Consider the following 27,082-nt stretch of genomic DNA (forward strand, 5'->3'; position numbering starts at 1 on the left):
CGGGGTGGCGACGGCGACGGCGCCGGTCGGAGGATTCGAGCGGCGGCGGTCGAGCGGAGCAGCGCCGGCGTCCTCTCCTCCACCCCCAACGACGCGGCGGTGACGTGGCCCAAGCGGCGGCGCGGATCGACCTCGAGCTCCCCTCTCCGGTGTCGGCCCGGTCCTCCTCCAAGGTGGCTGCGTTGTCATCATCGTTTTCTCTCTCTCTCCTCTCCCCCATGCGGCGCCCCTCTCACCAAAAGACACATTGGATGGCGGCGGCGGACGACTTGGAGGGGGGGACGGCAACGGCATGTCGGCGGCGGGCGTACGACTTGGAGCGGGGGACGGCGACGAGCGGCGACGGCGTCGGGCGGCTGCGCGGTGGCGGGCGTCAATCGGCGCCCTCCTCCCGTGGCGTTCGGTTGCCTTGCCCCCTCTCCCCTCTCTGCTCTAGTGGTGGTGTGGGTCCCGCTGAGACGAAGAACGTGAAGCCAACTTTGGCTACGCGAAGTTGAGGAGCGCGCGCGGTTTGATGACGAGGCAAAGGAATATTCGCCTTTTTGGTTGAGGCTGAATGCCACCTAGTCCCATTGTGAATGGCCTCACACGGCACTACCCGTGCTTGCGTCGGCCTAACTTGTGCGCGAACCTGTTGCACGGAGCCCCCCGGATCAGCGTCTGCCAGCGCGGCCACGGTGTCCAGCCGGGCCCGTCGAGCGATACTACTTATGCTTGCATCGGTCACCACGCGGTTTGGCTGTACTCGTGGCACTGTTAACGTCAAATTGATCCTCCCTTTATTTCAGGTTATAAAATGTTTTGACTTTGGTCAAAGTTAAATAGCAGCTTTAGTTTAACTAAGTTTATAGAAAAAAGTAGTAATATTTTCAACCCAAGACAAATTTATTATAAAAATATATTTAATTATTGATTTGATGAAATTAATTTAGTATTATAAATATTACTATATTTGTCTATAAATTTAGTTAAACTTGAAACAGTTCGACTTTCATCAAAGTCAAAACGTCTTGTAACCTGAAACGGAGGGAAATAATATTTTTTAATGGTTTCAGTTAAGGAAAGAACGCAATCAGCCGATGGAAACTTATCCAGAAGAGACTGAGGTCAAGAAGAAACTATGGCATGGTAGCTTAATTCTATATATTAACTAGGCAGAATTCAGTCATTTCCTTCTATCTTTAGGAAATGTTTTTAGGAAATGTTTATTTAGTGTCCGATCATGACTTATATCTTTCCTTTTATCTTTAGAAAATATGTGTCGTGTTCGATATGGACTAGTATCTACCCATATGTATAAATATGTACACCCGGAGTCTCTGTAATCTATCTCAACGATCAATGCAACTACTCTCGGCGCATCGCCACCCTCTTTTCCGGGGTTTTAGTTATCAACGAGTGGAACTTGGCACCTGATGCGGGGCTGCATCGGCTTTCTTTCTCCGGTGAAGGGGTAAGTCCTATATTCGGCCAGCTCTGACAATTCTATGGCTACATTGGTGTTGTTCACGGCTGCATCTCTTCGACCTCTTGGATTGCTCTGGTTCGGTTGATATATTTGCCTATCTATTTATCATATATCTTACTTAATTTAAGTTGATTACTTGTATCTTCAGATCTTTTTTAGGGTTTTGCCAGTATTGGCTAAATTATTTTATCGATCTAGATTAGTTAAGGTATCTACCACCCTGAAAATCAGTCAAATGTTTGATTATTTAGATATTATTTTTTTCATACTTTGCGATGTATCAACCCTAGTCATGCTTAGAACCATAATCTCTAGTTCGCCTTTTGATGCCAATAAGGTTTTCATCGGGGTTTCAGCCGATGAGTTATCTGGACGTTGCATCAGTTTATAAGGATTTTGTACAAGTTAGTTTTAGCCATTCGCAACAAAGGTTTCACTTATTATTTAATCATTTTAATTTTATGACATCGGACCTCCAGCCGATGTATGCTTTAACCTTCAGATCAACGTTTATTCTATCATATCATTATTAGCCGATTGGTTTCCATTGGATTATATTGTTGTTTTATTACATTATCATCAGTCGATTGTCTTTATATCATTATTTACTCAAGTGTCAAAATCTACATTGGACGTATAGCCGATTGCTCAAAACCCTGTTGGCATCGGCTGGTATTGACATCGGCTAGTATCGCTCTATCGGCTCATCAGCCGATCGGCTCTTTGATCTACTGTTCTTGTCAGTTGGAAGATCAAACTGACTGACACACCCGTATCTCATCAATTGCTTTAGCTGATTTCCTTGCCGAGTGGACCGAGTGCCAAGAAGACATGCCAGAGGAAAAGATGGAATATTGGACTATGTATTTTGATGGGTCGAAGAGGCTTATAGGCACTGGACCTGGGGTCGTCTTAATTTCCCCGACTGGAGAAAGATTGAGCTACGTATTATGGATACATTTTTCTGCATCCCATAACGTGGCGGAATATGAGGCGCTACTCCATGGATTAAGGATTGCAATCTCTTTAAGCATTCGCCGATTAATCGTCCGTGGAGACTCTCAGTTGGTTGTTAATCAAGTCATGAAAGAGTGGTCTTGTCTAGATGATAATATGACTGCTTATCGACAAGAGGTACGCAAGTTGGAAGACAAATTCGATGGACTCGAGCTCACCCATGTCCTCCGACATAACAATGAGGCAGCCGACAGACTGGCCAATTTTGGTTCAAAACGGGAAGCAACTCCTTCAAATGTATTCGTCGAACATCTTTACGAACCGACCGTGCCCAGAAAAGAGACAACTGAAGCCATGGATACTCATGGCGTAAGCATGATTGAAGCCGACTGGAGAGAACCTCTCATAGAATTTTTGACCAAACAACAACTCCCTCAAGACAAAAATGAAGCCGAGCGGATTTCCAGGCGCAGCAGACTTTACATTATTCACGAAGCTGAACTATACAAGAAAAGTCCATCAAGAATACTGCAGCGCTGTGTATCTTTGGAGGAAGGGAGACAATTGTTGAAGGATATACATTCTGTCATTTGTGGTAATCATGCTGCTGCATGGACCATCGTCGGCAAAGCTTACCGGCAAGGTTTTTTCTGACCTACAGCTGTGTCCGATGCGGACAAGATTATGTCAATTTTTTGCCAGACAAACTTATTTGCCAGCCCAAGAGTTGCAAACCATCCCGTTGTCCTGGCCGTTTGCGGTCTAGGGGCTTGACATGGTCGGCCCATTTAAAAGGGCAGTTGGTGGTTACACGCATCTCTTTGTGGCTATCGACAAATTCTCCAAGTGGATTGAGGCTAAACCGGTCATCACGATTACAGCAGATAAAGCTAGAGATTTTTTCATCAGCATTGTGCATCGGTTTGGGGTACCTAATCGGATCATCACTCATAATGGCACTCAATTCACTGGTGGAGCATTTAAAGACTTTTGTGAAGACTTCGGCATTAAAATTTGTTATGCCTCCGTGGCACACCCCATGAGTAACGGACGAGTTGAGTGCGCTAACGGCATGATACTGCAAGGGATCAAAGCACGAGTTTTCGACCGACTACGCCCCTATGCTGGCAAGTGGGTAGATCAGCTGCCGTCCGTACTTTGGTCTTTACGTACTACTCCTAGTCGGGCTACCGGCCAGTCCCCGTTCTTTTTGGTTTATGGCGCAGAAGCAATGTTGCCGAGTGAAGTGGAATTTGAATCACTACGATTTCGGAACTTCAACGAGGAGGGCTATGAAGAGGGCCGAGTAGACCACATCAACCGATTAGAAGAAGCCCGAGAAGCAGCTTTAATTCAATCGACTCGATATTTGCAAGGGTTGCGTCGTTATCATAATCGGAATGTCCGATCGCGAGCCTTTTTAGTCGGTGACTTGGTTCTGAGGAAAATTCAAACAACACAGGATCGGCATAAATTATCTCCTTTATGGGAACGACCGTTCATAATTGCTGAAGTTACTCGGCCTGGTTCTTATCGACTCAAGCGCGAAGATGGTACTATCATTAACAATTCTTGGAATATTGAACACCTTTGTCGATTTTACGCTTAGGCATTTCGTTTGTATCTTTCCTCTTTGACTACTAACTTCAAGTTTTTCCTCGAAGTTTTCAGTCAGGGGGCTACTATAATAATAATGGAGTGTGATTTTTATCAATTCAATTTGCTTACTTGATGTATCATTGCCCTGTTTGATTTCTTGGCTTAGTCAATGAGGACAGAAAGTTTTTTTAACAACTTTTGCGGGTTTTAGGCTTAACAAGGTTTGACAAAAACTTTTAAGAAATCAGGAGCTAAGCTAAGATATCAAGCACAACATAAATTCATCAGTATTGTACAAATTGTGCCTCCATCATCGTTAATCATCAAAGTTATCGGTACATTAATCAGTATCAGTCTTTTCATCATCAGAATTTTCAGGACCAGCCGGTCGAAGATCGTTGTCCTGAAATCTCTCAACTACATCAGCAGCAATTTTGTCAGCCGCTTTTTTCGCATCACTGATGAGGTCAAGAGCAGCTTCTTCGCTCGTCCCGTCTGCAAAGCCATCAATGGCGTCAATATCAACTCTCGGATAAAGGGATTTAGTCATCACGAACGCCATACTTGCTCCCATACTTCCAGCTTCTTTGATGTTCTTGAAATATATATCCGGAGCAACTCTCAGCTTGTCAAAAATTTCAGAAGCATCAAGTGCACTCGGGCCGTTGTTATTGAGGAACATCGCTTGAACAATTGGGGCAGCAGCGTTAGCAACCTCATCCCGGGCTCCTTCAAGTTTTTTGATCTTGCCAGCCAGGACGTCGAATTGAGCTTGAGATTTGATCTTGCGGTCTGCATCGACAGATTCACATTAATAAGTCAGCATATGGAGGATAATGGCTTTTGAGGTATTGATTGTTGATACCTTCAACTTCCTTTGAAGCTAGGTCTCTTTGTCTTGCCAGTTCTGCCTTGTCATTTTCCAGAATTTGGGTCTGCTTCTCTAGTTGAGATATCTTGGCAGCTTGCACTACATTAACTTCGGTTAATCAGGATTACAGAGATAACAGCACAAATCAGTTGGGCAGAGTTTGCGCAAACCTTTTGATGAGCCACTCAGTTCAAAATTGGATTCCTAGAGCTCAGCAATTCGATTCCTCAGATCATGCTCATTTTTCCTGGCAAGCTCTTTTATCTCGTGCAGCAGACTCCTGGTGGCTTTGAGGGTCCCGAGATGAGGGACTAGCTTCTCTAAGGTTGCCGTTTTAGCTTCATTCCTAAGATGAATCCTCTGCAAGACAGTTTAATTAGCGCATGAATTAAATGGCAAACAAGATGGTTGAGATCAGGTACTAGAGGGCTTACATTTACAATGCGGGTTGCCTGACCAAGTGCCTTCTTCAGTAGGCATAACTCTTCGTCCTCTTTTTGCTTATTTATCACGATCCCTTGCGCCCACGCTAGTCGGGTCAGAGTCTTTCCCAGACGGATCTATATCAGATGGTTTCCTGCAAATTTGATTATCAGTATTATTGCCGCAATAGATGCGCATCAATGCAAGAGAGATCGTTATACGAGTTGTACCTGGAAGACTTCCTGATCTTTGGCGCAGGGCGACTGGATGTTTTCTTCCTTGGAGTAGCCTGTTTTGGTAGTTTCTTGGTTGTCCCTCGGTCTCCAGGCCTCCTGGTAGTATCATCGGCTTCGTCGTCACTCAGAACCAGCTTCCTCTTTCGAGAGTCTGACTGGCCGACTGGATCAGAAGCACTTGGTCGAGTTTCAGACCGAATTCTTGGTCCTCCGCTCCCTTGCCCAGTTTGGTGGCGGGGAGATCGACGTTGAGCGATTGGGGGATCCGACTTCATCAAAGCAAATTCCTGGGTGCAATATCTTTCATTGTTAATTGATTCAACAGGAAGACAAGATCATATCTTGAGGAAGGTTGAAATGTTTGAGTGCATACCAGTGGAGGAGGGTTGAATGCGTTGAATGGCACAACGGGCAGCAGATGTGAATAGCTGACAACAATAGCGTTTGAGAAGATCTTGTACATTCTTTCTTTCATGACCCTAAAGTCAAGAGAATCTGGATCTTCCCGATTTGGATCATGCTTGCCATCAAACTCAAAAGCTGTGCAGGATCTTTCTTTGATCGGAGCTAACCGACACTTGATAAAGTGCCGGGTGATCTGCTCTCCTTGGAGACCCTGTTCTTTCAGCTTTATCATCCTCTCCATCAGTTCTACTGCCTGAGCAGCTTCATCTCCTATAGGCAATGAGTTCCATGTGTCCTGGTAAACCGGAGGAAGACAGCAGTACTCGGGGAGTGCGGGCTCAGGATTCTGAATATAGAACCAGTTCGCATGCCAGCCTTTGTTCAAGGTCTTGAAGGGCATGGAGAAATATTTTTGGCTCAAGGTTCCTCTGAGTTGGAAACTAGCTCCCCCAACAACGCACGGCTTGCTTTTGTTTGGCTGGGGCTTGAGGAAGAAGATGCGGCGGAACAAGGCGAAATGAGGCCTAATGCCTAGAAAAGCTTCGCAGGCGTGGATAAAATTGGCAATATGTACTATGGAGTTTGGATTCAAGTGATGCAAGCTAATCCCGTAGAAGTTCAGAATACCCCGGAAAAATCTCGAGGTTGGAAGAGAAAATCCGTCATAGAAGAAATGAGCGAATACCACGATTTCGTGTGTATCGGGGGTCGGGAATGCCTCACCAAATGCCGGTCGCCACCCGATGATCTCTTTTGCTGGAAGAACGCCGTGTGCCACCATCTCCTTCAGATTGTCTTCCGTCACATCGGAGGGTGCCCACTGACTCTCGAAGCTTTCTCTTTCTTCCGACATGAATGTGAACTGGACGGATTGATTTAGTTCGAGATATGGCTGGAAAGGGATGAGGAATCGGAGCGGTGGATGCGGGGAGAAATCTTGTGAAGTTTTTGAGGGTGGATTGGAGCGGATTGATGAACCCTAGTTTGTCCGGCGCAGTTCTGCACTGTAGCAGGAAATGGGGAAAATGGCGAGAGTCTCGGCGGGGAAGACGAAGAGACGTTTTTTCATTTCGGTATTATTAGGGTATCGGGAGTACTAATGGGCCTGGGCCTGTACAGTACTTCAGCCCAATTATGTTTTCAGCGTGGCCCGTTGTGATCCCTAGGGACTTAGGCGCTTTTTGCTTTGGCAATATGTGCTCACAATGATGTGGCCCGATGCTGTTAAAATCCTTTTTAATGCAATTCAATAATTCTTTGGAATTATTATGATGCACATGAAAAGGTGCTCGACAGAAAGGTGTTATACCATTCTTGTAAGCTTTTTTCGGCTACGGGAGCTGTTGGGTTAATTTGAGATGACTGGTTTATTAGTAGTCATTCTCCTAGCATGTTATATGCTTATTTTGGTTATGGTAAGGGTCACAGCCTAGGCTGTTAGACTCATTAATTACCATGATTTTCTGTCATGTTTGGTGGATCATTTTAAGAGTTTCTTGCTCGGATTCCTACCAAATATATCTATTTTTGGGCCTTTTGAGTGTTTGTCACTCGGCCCTTCTTGTATTTTTTTTGTCCTTGATATATTCAAATTGAGAAGCAGTCGGCTGGGTATGTTACTAAGTACCATGCGTGCTTCGCTATAAAACCACTCGGTTCTTGACTATATATTTAGTTTTTGAACTAATCACATAGTCAGGGGCTACACCTAATTAGGTGCATCTACTCGATGCACCATGTTTTATTTTCGCCCTTCACAGTTTTTGATTTTTAGTACTCGGCAAGCTTGAGCAAGTTGAATTGAAGCACTCGGACTACTGGTTTTTGTTTCGAGAAGGTTGTTTCGTCAACTGCGAAGGTCTCGGGGGCTACTGTGGAGATTATGGATACCCCATATCTACATGACAGTTATACTTTAGTCGGATATATGGTACCAAATATAGATAGAATATCTTTATGAGGACTCGGGTAAGATTCTAAACTTGTATGTCAAGAAAATACCCGGGATCCTAGTCGGCTACGATTGTATTTTATCTGTAATCCGTTAGGATATGGACTGTACCTTGTATTACGGATCCCTCCCCCTATATAAGGAGGGTCCGTGTGCCTCTTGGGATACGATTCTTTTCTCCCAATCATACAATCAATAACACACTCGGCGGAATCATCCTCGGACAGGAGTAGGGTATTATTTCTTGAATAAGAAGGCCTGAACCTGTATAAAATCCCTTGTCTCCAAACCCATCCACCTTCCTAGCTTGATAGCCACCCCTTTTATTATTGCCGAAATCTTGTTTCGACAATAAGACGCAGAAATGTGTATTAAACTTTGTCTTTTCTTTTTTATGCCGCATCCTGCACGGAAAATTAGTGCATATTTTATCTGATATTCTGGTTTCATGAATTTTCAGGTGTGTGATTGCCTTTTTTAGATTGACAGAAATTCAATTGGGTTGTCGTTGAAACTTAGGCACAATATGGAGTTGTTTAATGAAATAAGTCCACTTCAACTCCTTTAAATATAAGTCCAATCTGATCTGTATCCTCTAACCACAATAGCAGCGGATATCCTGATCCACCAACTTTTAACCTATGCAAAATGACTCCCCTAGCAGTGTTGAAGGTGGTTTTCGCTGATGTGACGTCTACGTTTTAAATTGACTTAATCTTCATCATATGTGGCATTACAATAACAAAAGTAATTGCTCTGAAGTAATAATAAAATGCGTGGGACCTCGGGTTGGTGACTGCTTCTTTTCCTGGGACATTTAACTTTAGGCCACTTTTAAGATGTGGCAATTAATTATTTGTCACTTGTTGTCTATGACATGTGGACCCTCATATATCTAATGTGGGTCCAGTGACAAATCATTTATCACCATCCATAAGAGTGGCAAATAATTAATTAATCCTCTTTTCCTCAGTTTCTCTCCACCACTCCCATCTCTTCGAACCGATCCCCAATCCTGCTCCCACCCCTATCGATGATGGCGGCGTCGGCGGCTCACATCCAGGGCGGGGACCGGAGGACGTGGAGCTCCAGGCTGGCACGACGGGGCAGCGGCGAGTGGTGCGAAGCTCAGGACATGACGCGACTCGCTTCAACCTGCTCGGCGTTTGCTCCTTGTCGGCGTCTTGATGGAGCTCCCACAGATGTAGGGCGGCGCCGTTGTCCGAGGGCGGAAGGCCACACCCGTGGCCGTGGCTGGCGACGGCGCATCCTCCAGCTGAGCGGCAACAGGACGGCCTTGAGGTGGAATGGCGGCCCCGACGCGTAGCGACAGCGAGGTGGCCTCGACGCGTAGCGAGCCCAAGACGAAGCGACGTACGGTCACACGGATTCGAGCTAGAGCGAACACAACGCGACCCCAAGGCAGAGACCGGCGACTACGGTGAGACCGTGTTTGAGTTGATTTCAAAAGAGTGATCTAGCTAAGCTATGCTGTGTTGATTTCATCTGCGGTGTATGAGTTAGCAATGACAATCATAACCATGGTGCTGAGCATTTGAGCAGCTCCTTCGCTGCTACTGCCGGTGCGACATGGCGTGTCGTTCAGCCGTTGGCACTGGCCACGCCGCGGTAGGCTTCCCCGCTGCCGAGGTCGCACATCACCGGCATGCTGCACAAAATCGTTCCTGCTTATTTAATGGTTGCAATTAGAGTTTTAATTGGGCCTTGTTTGTCGGGATTCCTGTCCACCTTGTTAAACTTTGTGCTTGGCCTACGAAGGACCAGACCAAATACAGTTAGGGCCCTTTAAATCGCAGGATTGAGAAAACGTAGGAATAGGAAAAACGTAGGATTTTAATAGGAATGTAAGTCTAAAACATAGGATTGTAAAACACAGGAAAAACACATGAATGACCGTTTGATTGAACCGCAGGAAAAACACAAGAATTGGATGAGAGAGATAAACTCAAAGAAAAGTTACCAAGATGTTATACCTATGTTAAATTTCCTCCAAAACTTACATGGGAAGAGGCATTCCATAGGAATTTTATAGGATTTCATAGGATTTATAGGATTTTATAGGATCCATTCCTTTGATTCAAATGGCTATATAGGAAAAATTTTCATAGGAATAAAATCCTCTAAAATTCCTATGAATTTCCTTTGAACCAAAGGGGGCCTTATTGGGTCTATCATCAAACCTTTCATATTTAGGATTGCACTATATAAAAAGAGGAGGGGGCTATTCATTTATACACTTGGAAAGAGGATTGGAATAAGAAAAGAATCTCACCTCTAAAACTTTATGTCTCCACTTTGTTTATAGATTATACAATTTCATTGGACTGCTACTGTAGCAAGGGGATGCATAATATGTCATCAGCACGAAACTCTATCGGAGACCAAGGTAGAAGAAGGGTAAGAAACCCGAAAATCCACTTTGCATCTTGTAGATTGAATTGCAAAAACGAATTCGTTGCATCTTCCTCGTTTCATTTTTTTTTCGATCGATTACATCACCACTGACTGGGAGTCGCCGGCGAATGCCGACGGACGGTGCCTCACCACCGGCCGTGCCATGCACGGTGCCGGCTGCACACCGCACCGGCCGCCTGCACCCTGCATGGCCGCAGCGTACAGCGCCGGGCCGCGCCGACCTCGCCGCGAATGATCACCACCGCCAGCACGGGCGTCGCATCATCTCTGCGCCCCGCATGGCCGCCACACGCCACCGCCCGCGCCCCGCCTGGCCGCCGCCGCCGCCACGCCGTGCAAATCGCGCCGTCCCGACGGCAGCACTTGCAGCTGCACTGCAACGCACGGCATCACGCGTTGAACCACCACCGACCGCGTCCCTCACGGCGTTGCTCCGCGAGCCACCGCTGGCTGCACCCGCGCCACCTCGCCCGTGAGCCGCCGCGCCTCTCTGAGCCGCGCACATGGCCGCCACCCTGCTCGCACGGCCGCCGCGTCCTCACCGCACCTACGGCGAACCGCCGTGCACCGCCGCGCCTCACAGCACCGCGCGCATTGCCCCAGCGCTGCCCGCACGGCAGCTACGCCGGCGCCGGGCCTCCGCATGCCGGTGTGTCTCGCCGAGCCGCCCGCCGTGCCGTGCCGCCACGCCACGCTGGGCCGCCCGCTCCGTCGCGCCGCACACAGGCCGCCACGCCGCCGCACCTCGGTGAACCGCCACGCCGCCGCGCGTAGCAAGCTCTCCGTCGGCAGCCACCCGCGCGCAATCAACGGGGAAAGGAAAGAAAGAGGAAGAAGAAAGAAGGAAAGAAAAAAAAGGGGAAAGTAATTGGCGATTTTGCAGAAAGCCCATAGATTTTCTGAAAATTGTGTGCGCATATCTCTCAGCGTGCAGAGAATTTCAGAAATTTCCATTTTTATCCGTCCACCAGTCCACCTCATGGAACTCTAGTAAAGGGCCTCTGTAGTAGCATATTTCACCTATATTTTATATTTAAGCATTTTTATGTCTTATATTTGAATTTGAATTTCATGAGGCATTAATACTGTTAATTGATATTTTGTTTTTTTTTATTTTCAGTATTTATATAAATATATGCAACCTTTTGCCCCCTTTATATGAATATATGTATACATTTATATGAACTCTAGTATTTCTTTTTTGAAAAATTTGCATTTCCTATTGAACAATTTGCATTTCGTAAGAATATAAATATTGGAAATTCATGAAATATTTGCATTCATATTTGCAACATAAATATTTTGTCGCTTTGCAACAGAATGTTAAGAATCACGAACAAGGAGTTCGCTGAACTGGCCCAGCATGGCCAGAACTACCTGTGGGCATCCGACATCCAGAGCGTCTTGGGGCCAAGAAGCTTCGCTAGACGATCGGGATAGGCACCTCGCAGGACCGTGCGCCTACCCCTGACGAGAACGATCAGGTGCTGCACTTCCTGTGACACCACCTTTGCACTACTATCAAGAATGCGTACATGGGATTGCGAAGCCCACTCACTCTTTGGACTGCACTTAAGAAGTGGTTCAAAAAGTTGAAGTACACCATCCTGTCCAAGCAGAGCAGGACTAGGCTTGCCTGAGGTTCGCCGACTTCAAAAGCATCTCCGAGTACAAATCAGTATTGCACCGGATTTGTACCAACCTCTCCCTCTGTGGTAAGGTCGTCACGAACGCGGAGAAGACCGAGAAGACGCTCGTAACTATAGGGAGGCGTCAAACAAGGAGTATGACAAGATGATCGACATCAAGCAGGTGTCCAAGTTACGAGCATCTCATAATACTCCTTGTATGACGCCTGCCTGTAGTTACGAGCGTTCTCACGGCGCTAGGGTGGAAGGTGGAGAGCGTCTTCTCGATCTTCTATGCGTCCATGACAACCTTACCACAGAGGAAGAGGTTGGTACATATCCGGTGCAGTGCGGAGTTGTACTCTGAGACACTCTTGAAGTCGGCGAACCTCAGGCGAGCCCAGTCCTGCTCTGCTTGGGCAGGATGGTGTACTTCAACTTCTCGAACCGCTTCTTGAGGGCGGTCCAAAGAGTGATTGGGCTCTGCAATCCCATGTACTCATTCTTGAGCGTGGCGCAGAAGTGGTGTCGCGGGAAGTGCTACACATGATCGATCTTGTCAGGGGTAGGCGCACGGTCCTGCGGGGTGCCCATCCCTATCGTTTAGCGAAGCTTCTTGGCCCCAAGGACGATGTGGATGTCGGATGCCCAGGTCAGGTAGTTCTGGCCATGCAGGGCCAGTTTTGCGAACTCCTTGTTCGTGATTCCTGACATTCTGTTGCAAAGTGACAAAATATTCATAAGTTAATGCTAGTAACATGGTTGCAAATATGAATGCAAATATTTCATGATTTTCCAATATTTATATTCTTACGAAATGCAAATTGTTCAATAAAGAAATACTAGAGCTCATATAAATGCATACAAATATTCATATAAAGGGGAAAAAGGTTGCATATATTTATATAAATACTGAAAATAAAAAAATTCAAAATATCAATTAATAATAATTAATGGTTCATTAAATTCAAATTCAAATTTTATAATACATAAAAATGCTTAAATATGAAATATAGGCGAAATATGCAAGTACAGGGGCCCTTTACTAAGTTTCCATGCGGTGAAGGGATAAAAATGGAAGTTTCCGAAATTCTAGGGTCCTAGGCGCAAGGAATCTCCATGCTTATAGATATGCGCACATTTTCAGAAAATCTAAGGGCTTTCTGCAAAATCGCCAATTACTTTCCCCTTTTTTTTTTCTTTCCTCTTTTATTCTTCCACTTTCCTTCCTTTCCCCGTTGATTACGCGTGGTTGGCTGCCGACGATGAGCTCGCTGCGCGCGGCGGCCTACATGCGGCACGGCGGCGTGGCGGCACAGCAGCGTTTGCACTGCGTGTCGAGGCAGCGCGAGGAAGTGCGGTGGAGGCGCGATGGCCATGCTGGCGGCTCAGCGGATCGGTGCCACTGCCGTGCAAAGCGGCGCGGCCCGGTGAGACGCGGCGGCCGTGCGGCCGGCGCAGCAGCGGCGCGGTGGCCGTGCGAGCGACGTGGCAGCCATGGGCGCGCCTCGCCGGCGGCGTGCGGAGGCCATGAGGGGCGCGGCGCGTGTTAAATATGTTATCAATCAGTTTCGACCATCAATATTACTAAAATAGAGAAGAACTAGTGATGCTAGCAATGCATAAATATGTTAAAATAATAATATTTCACTAGTATTAGGTCTACTAACATTTTGCAGAGAATAACAATAAAGTGGAGGAGAATCGGCATCAACTCAAACGATAAGTGAATCGAACGATGTCGAGAATCAGACTTATGTATGAATGGGCCAAGAACTCAGAGTTGACACGTCAAACTAGGCCAAAATTCGCAAGTCTACATAAAGGAGCAACAGAGGAGGCCGCCAGCTGAAAGATGGGCTGGTTGGGCAAGCCCCTTGAACCTCCCTCGCCTCCGTTGGATTCAGGTTTTGGTTGGACGGTGGAGATGAAGCCCAAACGATAGTTGGAGGGTATTACCAACCATTCCAACCGTCACAACCGTCATAGTTCAGCTATAAAATGAGCTCCTCTTCTCACTTCACACACACCTCTAGCAAGAGTTTTCTCATTTCTCTCAAGTTTAGTTTAGTAGTATCTAGCTGGTGGAATAGGAATAGAGTAGAAATCAGGAGTCCAGAAGCCTTCGGAAGAGTTCGGGTATGGCTCTAGTAGCTTTCCTTTTCTCTTTTGTAAGCTTTGTACTTTTATTAGAATACTCTTCTATATACATTTATGGTATTGAAATACTTTCTGAGTATATGAGTACCTACTTTACTTTACATTATGTTCATGTTATACTGAATATATGGCTAGCTTATCTGGGAGATGCTTTGGTGCGGGTATAATGTTTGCTTATGTAATTACTCTATGTTATGACGATGATATTAGAGTAGTATCTTATAGTTTAGACGTGGTGTCTAGATTACGGGATATCATTATTTGGGGTTATATGTTGCGGATGAGAGGTGGGCCGCTGATGGTGACAGCTCAGTATGGGTATTCCTCCATGTCTGTATATAATCCTAAGTTAATTCCCTAGGGAGGGTATTCCTCCGTATTTAGCCCCGGTTGTATGGTCATGACGGGTTGTCGTAAGGAACTCGGTAGTCAGGGGTGGCTTCTCGAAGTATCAGGAGGGCATCAGATAGAGGGTATTAGCTAGTATATCGGTTAACTAGAATGAATGTATACTATGTATATTAGAAGTATAGGAATAGATTATCTTTCTCTTTTCTGTACACTTAGCTTAATAATATATTATGAGAATGAGTAAGCTAATGCTTGTGTGTCACTCTACCTTGGATTATCTTAACCCCTGCTTAGAATATGATTATCACAAGTAACATATAATCTATTAGTCAAATTCTCTCTACATGATCTTTCCACAGGATAAAATAAATACGATACCCTTGGAATACTCTCGGGTGAAATGCTATAATGATATATCCGTGCGCTTGCGGATGTACTCTGTAACCATAATATACCAGAAGTATTTCTGCGCCATTGCTGGGAATTATATTTCTAGTAATGACGTTAAGAAATACCAACAACGCGCATGGGCGGTGTGTGAACGCGGCTCGGCTAGGGGCGTGCGGTGGTTGTGCAGGTGGTGTGGCTTGGCGACATTGCCGTCGCGGTGCAAGTGGCGCAACCGGCGTCGCGTGCGGGCGAGGCGGCTTGGCCGGTGGCCGGCGCTTTCTAGCGGCCGATGCAGCCATGTAGGTGAGGCCGTCGCCTAGCAGGTGCAGCTGATACCAAGTGCAGTCGGCGCGTGATGTGACCATGGCTACTACGGATACAACCGTTGCTCACATCATGGATGAACAAGAAGATATGAATATAAGATATGAACATCAAGTCCTCCAAGTGCTGAAATTCGAATCGGTCACCTACTACACTGCTGACTTCAAACGGCTGCCGAATCTGTATACGACCTCCGTTTTCGGTCCGTGAGTACTTCATGAAAAGCTCTCGAAGTTCTCTTTCCAAAGGATCTAGCCCTATTGCCAAATTCCACCTCAATTGGCCACAATCAAAGAAAAAAGTGTTGTGTCACCAATAGTAGGTCTATGGGCATGTAACTTCATCTGTGACCCCGGGCCAAGTGGAGCCCATGTGGGGTGCACCCCAATCTGGTGGAGCACGACCCTAGGGCCTCCTTGGTCGTCCTCCCATCTCTATAAATAGCTAGGTACCCCTTCAGGGTTTCTCGGGTTTGTTAGATTAAAGTTTAGCCATTGTTACTTGCGCGCGTGTCGGCTAGACCGTCTGTCTACTTGTTCTTCGGAACCCCAACTTATCATTTGTATTCAATTCCTATCTGTAATTCAGATTGTTTTTATCTTGTTCTTGCTTGTTTCTTCGATTTGCTTGCAGGAATAAGGTTGATCTGCATCGGCAAGATCAACAACCCACGGAGAGGTGTATCGATCGCTAAGACGCAACACAAGAACATCTAGTATGGTTGTAGTCGGGTTGTTAACGTTTCTCCCAAATCGTAGTTATCTACAACTCACCGAAAGATCGGGCCAACAACAACCTTAAGTGTCTCGCGTGGAGCTTAGGGTTCATCAGCGTAGGCGTGTGTCATGTCGTAGCGAACGACGCGTTTGGTCGGTGCGCGGCACGACGGTCGTTCAAGCCGTGGTCAGCGCGGCACGATGCCGTGCTGTGGTCATGCAGGGCGTTGGTAGCCGACGCGATGCACAACATGGCGCAACCGGTGGCCGGTGGTGGAACTCCGACAATTGGCATTAGCCGGCAACTCCCAGTCGGCGGTGACGGAATCTATTGAGAACCACAAAAACGGAACGAGTAGGATGCAATGAATTCGTTTTTGTAATTCAATCTACAAAATGCAAAGTGGATTTTTGAGTTTCTTACCCTTCCTCTACCTTGTTAGAATTATACAACCGCTGCTACAGAGTAGTTCAATGGGGTTGTATAATTCTAAGAAAAAGTGGAGACACAAAGTTTAGGGGTGAGACTCATTTTCTTATTCCAATCCTTTCATCAGGTGTAGAAATAAGTAGACCCCTCCTCTCTTTACATAGTGCAATCCCAAATATAAAAGGTTTGCTGATGGTCAAAATAAGTAGTATATTTGGGCTAGGCCTTCATGGGTCAATCCCAAAGTTTCTCAACATATTTTAATTAAAAAGAGAATCTCACCTTTAAATTTTGTAGATCCAGTTTATTCTATACATTATGCAACCCTGTTAGACTACTCTACAATAGGGGTGGCATAATACACCTCTCCTGACGCCATTGCTATTGCGAATGTGAGGAAAAATTTAGTATTCCATTAAAAAGTTTTTTTCATATTAAAAAAGAAAAAGGAAATCCTAAAATCACAGAGCATCGGCTGAGGACTTGTGTGTGTGAGATTTGACGAGCCGCGCCCACGCAAGCAAAACAAGGAAGCCTCGTCTCATCAGATCTAAAAGCTGTGTCAGCTGCAGTTTGTTCGGTTCGGGCTGTGCAAGGAAGCCAAGAACCAACTATGGCGGGCGACGGGCTTCCCCGGATCGCGGTGGTCGGCGCCGGCATCTTCGCGCGCACCCAGTACATCCCAAGGCTCCGCGAGATCGCCCACCTCGTCCTCCTCAAGACCATCTGGAGCCGCACCAAGGTCAGCCACACACAGATCATCCACCGAACTCCGCTCTCCTGTCGGTCGCTGGACCTCACCATTCCGTTGCAGGAATCCGCGGAGGCCGCCGCGGAGCTCGCCCGGGACTTCGCGCCCGAGATCCAGCCCAGATGGGGCGACGCGGGCCTGGAGGAGATTATGGGAGACGCTTCCATCTCCGCCGTCGCCGTCGTTCTTGCTGGCCAAGTGCAGGTCCGGGGTCCTCCAACAATTCATTCCCCATGGATTCACATTCACTTTGCTTGCTGCCTTCATTTCATAGCTACATTACGAGTTAGCTATGCATAGTTTGATCCTACATATGGACTAGCTTTTCTTTCATGGGTGATTTCAGATGAAACCGTATTGCTTTTGGTTCTGAATGCAAGCTGTTAAGCAAGGTCAATTGATCATACATTGAGATTGAGTTATCACTTATTAGCATGCCAAGGAAGAAAAGAGAATGTGCACAAGCTTTGCTATGTTTCCAGCTACTGTACTATATCCCTTTTCAGCAGTTTACCAATTACTTCAGAAGAGCTCGGACTGAAAAGAAAGAAACATGATCTACTAGTATATATCACTAATTTGACTGAAGAAAGAAGTATAATATATTTATAACACAAATGTACCTAAAAAGAAGAGACTGTCTTTATAAGAGTTCCAAGTCTTCAGGTTCAATCGAATAATTGAACCTTGTAGCCTTTGAGTTACTAGCCGTTGTGTCAAACTGTTGTTGAGTTTATGTCTTTGCCATTTACTCCAGATCACCATTATAAGACAAGAGTTGCCATGCATTATGTTCATGACCCTCACATAGTCACTTGTACATGCACTTCAATTTTATTTTCGCTGATTGTTTTCCTTTTAACAACCCATAGTTCAGTGTTTCACCAAATGTTAGGTTGTCTTAACTATTTTGACATCTATGATTATGCTTCTAGAAAATTACATTTACTCTATGCACAGGAATTTCTCACAAGTTGTTTGAAATATGCAGGTTGACCTCTCCTTAAAAATGCTCAAGGCAGGAAAGCATGTGATACAAGGTAAAACAAAATATATCTTGACATTCTGATTTGGGCTAGAGGACTTGTACACAAAATAAATAGGAGTTCCTTCTCTTAGACAAGTTTTTGTTTCTTTAAATTTTCTAATTCGCTGTCGCATGTTTGCATAATATGTTCGTCTTGTGGCTCGAAGAGAAACCTGCTTCTGGATGTAAGTACTTCAATTTGTTTGTTTCCGAATCTTGTACAAGAATAGTAAAAATTCACTCAATATATATGTGACCATCTTTCTCGTAAAACTTCAGCAACAATGGAAGCAGAAACAGCATTGTCAGTTTACAATTCATTTCCAAACCAATTCCCATACAAACCAATTTGGGCTCTGGCAGAAAACTACAGATTTGAACCTGCATTTGTGGAGGTACACATTTTCAATCTTATAATTTGTTTTTTTTTTCTTGCTAGATTACATTGGTAATCTCAAGACTCTTATCTTCAGTCAAGGAAGTTGATGAGTGATATTGGTGATATGATGAACATCCAAGTTATTGTTGAAGGGTCAATGAATAGTTCAAATCCATACTTTAATAGCTCCTGGAGAAGAAATTTTGTGGTAAGAATCAAGTAGTGAGCTACTGTTTTCCTGTCTCTTACGTGCTTTATCTGCATGTTTTCATACTATGCCCATCACTTCGCTTCAAAACTTGATGCTACAGCTCAGTTCTATTACTAAATACTAATAGTTACAAATGGTTTAAGTTTAAACTTACCAAATAGCACATATGGGTAATGTATAGTTCTTTGGGTACTAATTAGCTACTAGGTTTACTAAATATTAATCTTTTGGATTTCCATACCAAAACTCTAGTTCTTATGCGCATCTTGTCAATAATGTTTTTTTTATCCTAAGGAAATTAATTCAATATTTTAATCAGTTGGTTGGTGCTTTATCATTGTCAATTGACCAATTTATATTTCTTGTCAACAATTTTTTTAAAATATTCTGTACCTTCCCAAAAGTTTGCCTTGTTTTTTTTTTTAGATAGATAATTCAAACACATGAGGTATTGCTCTAGCATACATTTGTTATATCAACTTTTGGATATTTAATTTCACTTCAAACTGCAATTTCATGTCCAATGATTGCAATAAGGTCATTCAGCTTTTGCAGTTGTGAAGTATTCAAATTTCAAGCATTTACAGTTGTCCTTGGCAACTACGTTTCGGTCAACTTCTTTTTATTTATTTATGCAAATGAGTAGTCACTGCAAAGTGCAAATTAATGACTTGGCCTTTTTTATTATTATTTTACAAAGATTAGAATGTAACGGACTTGAGATGTGTGCTGTTTCTCCTTATTCTGATAACTTGGCATTGCAGGGTGGCTTTATACTGGATATGGGTGTGCATTTCATAGCAGGACTAAGAATGGTATGTTAATCATGTTATATTGGGATTAATGGACCAGCTTATGGCTTATATTAATGTCTGCAACACTGTGGAGTTAATAAGTATTATTATATTTTGAGGATTTGACACTCTACAATCTACACCAACATAGGATTAGAGGAAATATAATGTTAGAAATACACAACTGTTTCTACGAATATAGGTTAAATTAGCTCAAATTTTGCTAGTAAAGTGCACCATCTAGACATGTGAAGACTAGTAATTCATGCATACAAGTGTCTTGCCAAGCCATCTACTTATGAAGTTGACATTTTAGTTTACTTACAGCCAAAAGATTTAAAATCTAGGATCCTGGCTGTGCTAGCTATCAATTGTAATGTTTTTCGAACAGATGGTTTTAGGCTTAAAACAGGGATATCTGGACTGCACTGAGTTTCTCAGTTTTCTGTGACTTTATTTGATTTTTTTTTAAAAAAAACAATGCATGAATGATTACTAGGTGAAACAGTTGAAAGATAGCACAGAAACAAGATATGAATAGTTAGAACTAAAGTGCTACAGCCATTTAATGCTGTTTTTTTTAGTAAATCGCTGGTTAAGATCATGAATGTGCCCATCTGTTTTTCGTTCCATACTTTTTTAAGATGATGAGCCCTTCTGTAACAGATGGTTGGTTCAGAAATAGCAACTGTATCGTCTATCTCCCGTCATGTGGATAAGGCTTTACCACCACCTGATAACATATGTTCTCTTTTGTAAGTTTCTTAATACTAAGTGGATTTTGTATTGGAAAGTTTTCAGATCTTACAGAATTTTGATGTGTTGATGCAGCCAGCTAGAAAATGGATGCGCTGGGGTCTTTGTGTTTGCAGTCAACTCGAGAACACCCAAGGTTAACTTAAATATTGTTTGAAAAGTTCTATTGCAAACATATAATGCTATTATCTTCAATTTCTACGGCATGAAGTTAACAAAATAATATTTTTCTCCTCTCAGTTTTTGGTCTTGTTTTGATGTTTATAGATATTATGGCGGGTGGATGGAACTAGAGGAACAGTGCAAATAGAACGTGGAATTGCTAGTGGGAAGCATGGGTACCAGGTAAAACCTCCTTTTCTAAAGTCAACAATTTATTATTGCTTATAAGCAATATTAATGCATTGGTTTTTTTTTAAAATAATTATATCTGTTCAAGCAAAGGTGTTCCTGAAGCACAAATGAACATCTTAAGTATGAACCATTTATGCGTTTCAGGTTTTATTCACCAATGAAAATGGGCAGTGCCAGACGACATTTTATCCATTCTGTGGCGTGAATGAAGAACTGAAGGCTTTTGTTCATGACATTGTGCAGGCAAACAAAGTATTATTATTAATTCTGATAAATTTCAATTTTTATTTCTTCTTCGATGCATCATGGAACAATGATTTAGATATCTTGGGATTTCCTTTGAGAACATATTATGATACCATATAGTCAACTTGCTCATGGGATGTTCTTCCATTTAGATCCGTAGTCCAGGCTTCAGAGAGTTGCCATTGTGTGACTTGCTTCTTAAAACATATAATAGTCCTGAATAATTTTACAGTACATCCGTCGAACATCTATAACATTTTCTCAGATGCAATTTATATTAAAACCACCAAAATGTTAAATAATCAGCGCATCTTCTTTGAATCCCATCCGATTATTAAAATATGATAGGATTTTGGTGCACTCCTGCTGACTCGCTGTTACTGCTTGGTCGTGCAGGATGGGGATCACAAGGCTGAACCCCGCAGTTCTTATGTTGAAGGCGCACGGGATGTCGCCGTTCTAGAAGCCATGCTTGAATCTAGTGCGAAGCAAGGAACCATGGTCCAAGTGAAGAAATTCTAACATCCATAAAATTGTTCAAAAAAAGAGAGGGAAATATATTCTTCAGCAAGTTGGTACGCCAATTATGTAGCTTTACTAATAAGGAACATTTTTTCCAAGTTCATACATACCATTGAGAGTACAGCGTGCAAATAGCAGTGTTTCCAGAGAACCAACTTTCTTTGACTCCATACATATTTGTTGGCTTGTTGCCATTGATAAATTGATTATTACACACCGAAACAATGCACTTCGGCTTGTTCTGCACAGTCAAGTTGCCATCCCATGCGAAAATCAGTCTTTCAGGTTATAAGCCACATTGAAATTTTGAAATAAAACTTAATTTTGAAGTTGAATTTGATTTATTTTTTCAACATAGTTTATTTTCCAACATTCGCTTTTAAACTGCTAATATCACCTACATGAAAGTGTTATTGATAAATTATTTTTTAGTTGCTAATAAGCCATCATATAATTAGCGCATAAGCGAAACGATGACTTTGAGCTACCAGCTTGATGGCCCCCGGTCGTAATAATAATCTCCTGGTTTAGCAAAAGGCAATATCGGTAAGCTTTGTTTTGTACACATGGGCCGGAGGGAGGTCAGTGAAGGTTAGTAAGCCCGGAAGTTGATGAGCCCAATCCACGAGATGGATAAACTTGCGTGGCTCTGTTCGTCGCAGTCGTACATAGTGGTTTATTATTAATTATTGTTATATATCTCCGTTCAAAAATATAAGAGACTTTACTTATAGAATTAAAACATGTTTGATAGAACTCTAGCTCTAGTGAAAAGGCATGTAGCCTAGTGGTTGCAGTGACCTGAGTAGCACCTCAAGGTTTTGAGTTCAAATTTCTATAGGAGCGAATTTCAGATTAGGTTATTTGAAGGCTAAGTTCCCTATTTGATAGACTAAGTTCCTAAATTAAAATGGCTGTATATATCCGATTGGATATAGAGACCGACCGGGTAAAAAATACCCTTATCTAAAAAAAGATCCTAGCTTCTCTAAAAAAAGATCCTTGCTCCAAACTTTAGTTTCAATGGGAGCTATCTCTTTTAGGAGCTGAGGTGCTTTTCAAAGTGTTTGATGCTTTAAAAATCCTGAAAGAGAGGATAGGAGAGAGAGGTGGACAATACTACCCTGGTCGTTTTTATGTTTATTTGATGTAGAATTAATAGTCGTTATTTTTCCTTAATGATTTGAACATTATACGTATGGAAGGTTAAAATTAAGTTAAAATAATTGGTAATTAAAAGATTGATAAAGTTTAAGTTGTCTCATGACATATATGAATAATACAAATGTTTAGGAATAATAACTAGTAGCATTGCCATAAATGTATTATACTATGGTATAGGTGTAATACGACCGGCTGGTCATCATGAAATGCATCTATAGATATATCACTTTGACTCTCGGTGGATGTATCTGATGCATCTTGAGAAAGGACATGCCTCCTAAATCTAGATGGAATGATAGACACATAATCTGGATTCCTTTCAAACACATGAAAATATCTATCTGGCACATTATAAATGAAATTATGCAATACCAATGTTGCTGCCACAACCATTTTTTGTTTCCACATTTGAAAGCTATGCATTTTGTGGAGAACTTGTCACTTTATCTTTCATACACCAAAGCATTTCTCAATGATAGTGCGCAAACTCAAGTGTAAGAAATTGAATTTTTCCTTCTCCCCACTTGGTGCTAAATCTCTTCGAAATTCCGAGACATGGTATCTTTGTCCCTTGTATGATACGAAATACCCAGGACGATTTGGATAGTCAACATCGATAGGATTATTGGTAGCTGTTGATATGGTTCCATGCCCTAAAGATCAATGATTAGCATCGGTATTGTGAATGTCTTCAAACATCTTCTCAAGTAACTCCTCATTTTGCAAGCCGACCTTCATAAATTTGGTACAACCTGCTATGTCCTACATGACATAACATTATAAAATAAGTTAGAACACTTCTTTTGGTTTGCATTTGTTTAATTTAACACCATATGAATAAAAACTTACTGATTTTAGTTGTTTCCAACGTGCAGCAATAGTTGTGACTGCTTTCCTTGCATCATCCAATCCCAAACCTGTTTGAGATTTCAATTTTTTTCAACAATTGTACTCGATCCTAAATTTATCCTATTTGTCCTTAATTTGAAGCCTAGTGTATCTCAGCCCTATCCTTGAGGCAAATCGCTCAATGACTTCATCATAACCCAGAATTGGATAAATGAGTATTTGGACGATTACCTGTAGCTACTTGATCAGCAAAAATGTCACACACAACTCTAGTGTTGTAGTCATTCCAATAAGAAGAATCAATGGGTATTTTAACACCCTTCGATGGCACATTTTGAGCCATGCCTGCCATCCACTCACACCATAGTTTACAAAATTCAGATAAAGGTTCAGAGTGCACTAATGTAATTTCACATGGTCTATTAAAGGCAACTTAGAGTAGACTTGATTAGTCAGGCTGACTTATACGTATACCCAATAGACCCATACAGATGCATACTACATATAAATATATACCTATATAATTTTTGGCCAAATTATATACGAAAGAACACTGAAATGACCGTCTTTTTCTCTGAATACAAGTATATGCATGAATCAATCAGAAATAATCCATGGTGCATACAAATCCTAAAGAAACATGCTTTTACATTGTGTGCAGATACATTGGTATTAGTACTTCGCATGGTACATCACAGATCTAGTAATTTCACTCTTGTTCATTGCATAATACCAAAGTAATCAACTCTAAAAAAATAATTCATCCCACAGGGATCATGCACATTTCAAGCCAAGAGTTGGGGGGGACTTATAGAGTTTGAGGAGGGGATATCGTATGGGACTGGGGGGTGGTGGGGCCTAAATTCCTCGCGCCTCCACTGCCGTGCACCTCCCCCCGCGTCTGCAGCAAGGGTCACTTCCATCAAGAAGGATAGGAGAGAGAAGAGACAGGAGGGGGAACCTGCTCGCCACCTCCACCGATGCGCTGTCACCGCCGGTGCACCGCCGTCTCCAGTGCGCCGCCTCCCCTCGTGCTTTTTAACTGGAACCACGCACTCCTCTTCACTTACGCATGAGACAGTGACGAGGCGAAGGGATACAGGGAGTGGGGAGGCGGAGGGATGGAGGGGGTAGTTGGATGGCATTTGCGAGCAATTTTGGTTCAAGTGTGGGGCTATTTCTGAAATCCTATTGGAGTTAGAGTTGTGGAGCGATCGGAATGCCGCTCCACACCGCTAGTTCATTTTTGTGCAGCATCTGGCTTGCTCCGCTCCATTTTTTTTTTTGGAGCTGGACCGTTTGGTTAGGCTCCAGCTTGATTTGAGGTGAATCTAGAAGTTAGAGCTACATCAAATAGGCCCTTATATGGACAAAATCCTTTAGAGATACCTGCGTGGCTGCATGGCTCGGTTCCATGGTAGCAGCTCTGGGTCTTAGGATGTACCACCTAGAATATTTGCTTTACTCCACTGTAGGTCCTAAAATTCGGGTTCTGTGTGTGCTAGTTGGTTTCATCCTACAACCAACAAGATAATCAAGGCAAATGTAGATGACGATGGCCAAACGACTAAAAAGCCGATTAAAAATCGTACCGTTCAGCCGATGCCTAAAGAATTGGCTATACCCAAAAAGAGTATAATGTATACTATGCATTGACAAGATTTATATTGAATATAATTGTAAATAAACTTCCTTTAGTAAAATCAATCGTCGAACCAAATCGATGTAGCATAAACTTCCTTTAATAAAATCAATCTTGATAGGTCGAACCAAATCGATGCAGCATAGGATTGATAATAATAAAGTCAATGATTGTACAATTATACGATCTAAATGACTAGTTGATGTACAAGATAATATGAACAAAACCAAGATAACAATGATCGGCTGAAAGGTAAAATATCATGCATTTGTTAACTCAATCTATCTCTAGTACAAGCGACCACAATAGATCGGACCTAACCGAGACAATATCAGCTGTTGGTAACAAAGATCAGATAAATTAATAATTATATGATTTAAACAATAGCCGATAAAGTTACTTAAGTTGATTGGTTACAAAGCTTGTAATTTTGTATTGAGTTCTTGTTTTTTCCTTTGTAAATAACTCTCTATTCTTTATAAAAATTACACTACTGGGCTTAACCTGGTGATATTCCCTTTCAAAAAAGTTACTTAAGTTATAGGTAAATAATGTATCGGCTATAGCTCCGTTACAACCCTATTTAAAAATATCAAATTTAATCAAATCTATTAAACAAATCATGTTCTTAGCAGATCAGACCCAACCGAGGCAGTGCAAAACCGATAACAAGCTTAATAGATTTAAATGTATAATACAATTAAATAAGTTAATAGATATAATGGAACAAGTAAAGACAAACATGCAATCTTACACTAAGAATTGTTATATTAGGTAAGATCTGCTGAAACTCCAATGCAATCTTAAACTAAGAACAGTTATATAAGGTACCCAACCCCTATCGGCAATTATAGAGCAAGTTAGTTCTTACAATTTTAACTTAGTAGATCAAACCTAACTAATGTAGACCAAGTTAAAATTAAATTTGATAGATCTAATCGAGTCGATAATTGTTATTTAGGGTAGTGGATACACCAATCAATCTAAGATAACAAACTTGTTTAACCAGTATCGGCCTAATCAAAGTGCATCGGTTGATAAGAATAAACAATGCTGTTAACTTATATTAAATAATATATATGATAAATAACGCTTGCACTGGCTAGGATAAAGTATCGGGCCCAACCGAGGAAGCCTTAACCCCATTGGTGCAAGTGATAAAGACAGAACTCACCTCATCGTCGGAGAACGAACACAATCGACGCAGCCTAACTCGAAAATAAGAACTCGCCGAGATAAACTAGGGTGGCGATATGTTGAAAATTGTATTATTGAACTCTTATTTGTTTTACAAACACCATGGGTGTACATATTTATATCCATAGGTAAAACTAAGTCTGACTCTATTATGATCAGATCAAACTAAAACTCTATCTATAATTTAAGGAAACTATTATAGACTCGGACTTTTATACAACTTGTATCAACAAAACATTACCAAAATATATCTGAGTCTGATTCTAACACGACTCCATCGGCCCAGGACTTTATTATTATGACACACTTTCCTTATCCCACAAACTTAGCCAAATCTTGAACAAAATCCATCAATCAATCCCCTAATATCATGGCGTGAAGATCTTCTTTGACCCGGTTTTGACTAACGAAATTGCCAAATTTCATCGTTAATAATATCTTAATATACAGCCTTGGTTTGGTGGCATCTATCGTGTTAAATCCCACCAAGTTTTATATATTTTTTTGGCCTTGTTAGTTTTGCCATCAAGTTTAGTGATGATTTGATGATCATGTGTCCTATTTTGCACTTTTACCCCACTAAATGACAATCATACCCCCTTTCCTCCTCTCCTCAAGCTTCCGCTCTGTGCACACTTGGCCATACACCCATACCCCCAAGCTATGGTTCCCACAACAATTGCACCGTTGCCATCATACGTCCCTATATATGCCTGTTGTATTAAAATCTATCGGCCATGACTGTGGTGAGCACAAGTACTAAAGTATAGTGAGCATTGTTCGTGAAATTCATAAAATAGAGTTAGAAACAATGTTTATGATGGTTATCATTAATTGTTAGACAA

General features: G+C 42.7%; 1 protein-coding gene and 1 long non-coding RNA gene across 2 annotated transcripts; both read left to right on the forward strand.

Annotated features, from left to right (window-relative positions):
- The first annotated feature begins 8,881 nt into the window (after positions 1 to 8,881).
- Positions 8,882 to 11,511, forward strand: LOC136351658 (uncharacterized). Its single transcript, XR_010734839.1, has 3 exons — positions 8,882 to 9,351; positions 9,474 to 9,539; positions 10,237 to 11,511. It is a non-coding gene; the product is annotated as an uncharacterized lncRNA (long non-coding RNA).
- Positions 11,512 to 16,929: 5,418 nt separating this feature from the next.
- LOC4346609 (dehydrogenase FPY6) lies at positions 16,930 to 21,633 on the forward strand. The gene is made up of 12 exons (XM_015755159.3): positions 16,930 to 17,087; positions 17,160 to 17,300; positions 18,088 to 18,136; positions 18,291 to 18,308; positions 18,403 to 18,518; positions 18,597 to 18,710; positions 19,478 to 19,528; positions 20,174 to 20,262; positions 20,339 to 20,399; positions 20,531 to 20,608; positions 20,762 to 20,869; positions 21,260 to 21,633. Exons 1-12 carry the CDS (start codon positions 16,959 to 16,961, stop codon positions 21,383 to 21,385), a joined length of 1,080 nt encoding a protein of 359 aa, XP_015610645.1. The 5' UTR covers positions 16,930 to 16,958; the 3' UTR covers positions 21,386 to 21,633.
- The last annotated feature ends 5,449 nt before the right edge of the window (positions 21,634 to 27,082 follow it).

This window comes from Oryza sativa, chromosome 9 (assembly GCF_034140825.1).
Source record: "Oryza sativa Japonica Group chromosome 9, ASM3414082v1".
Classification (NCBI taxonomy): domain Eukaryota; kingdom Viridiplantae; phylum Streptophyta; class Magnoliopsida; order Poales; family Poaceae; genus Oryza; species Oryza sativa.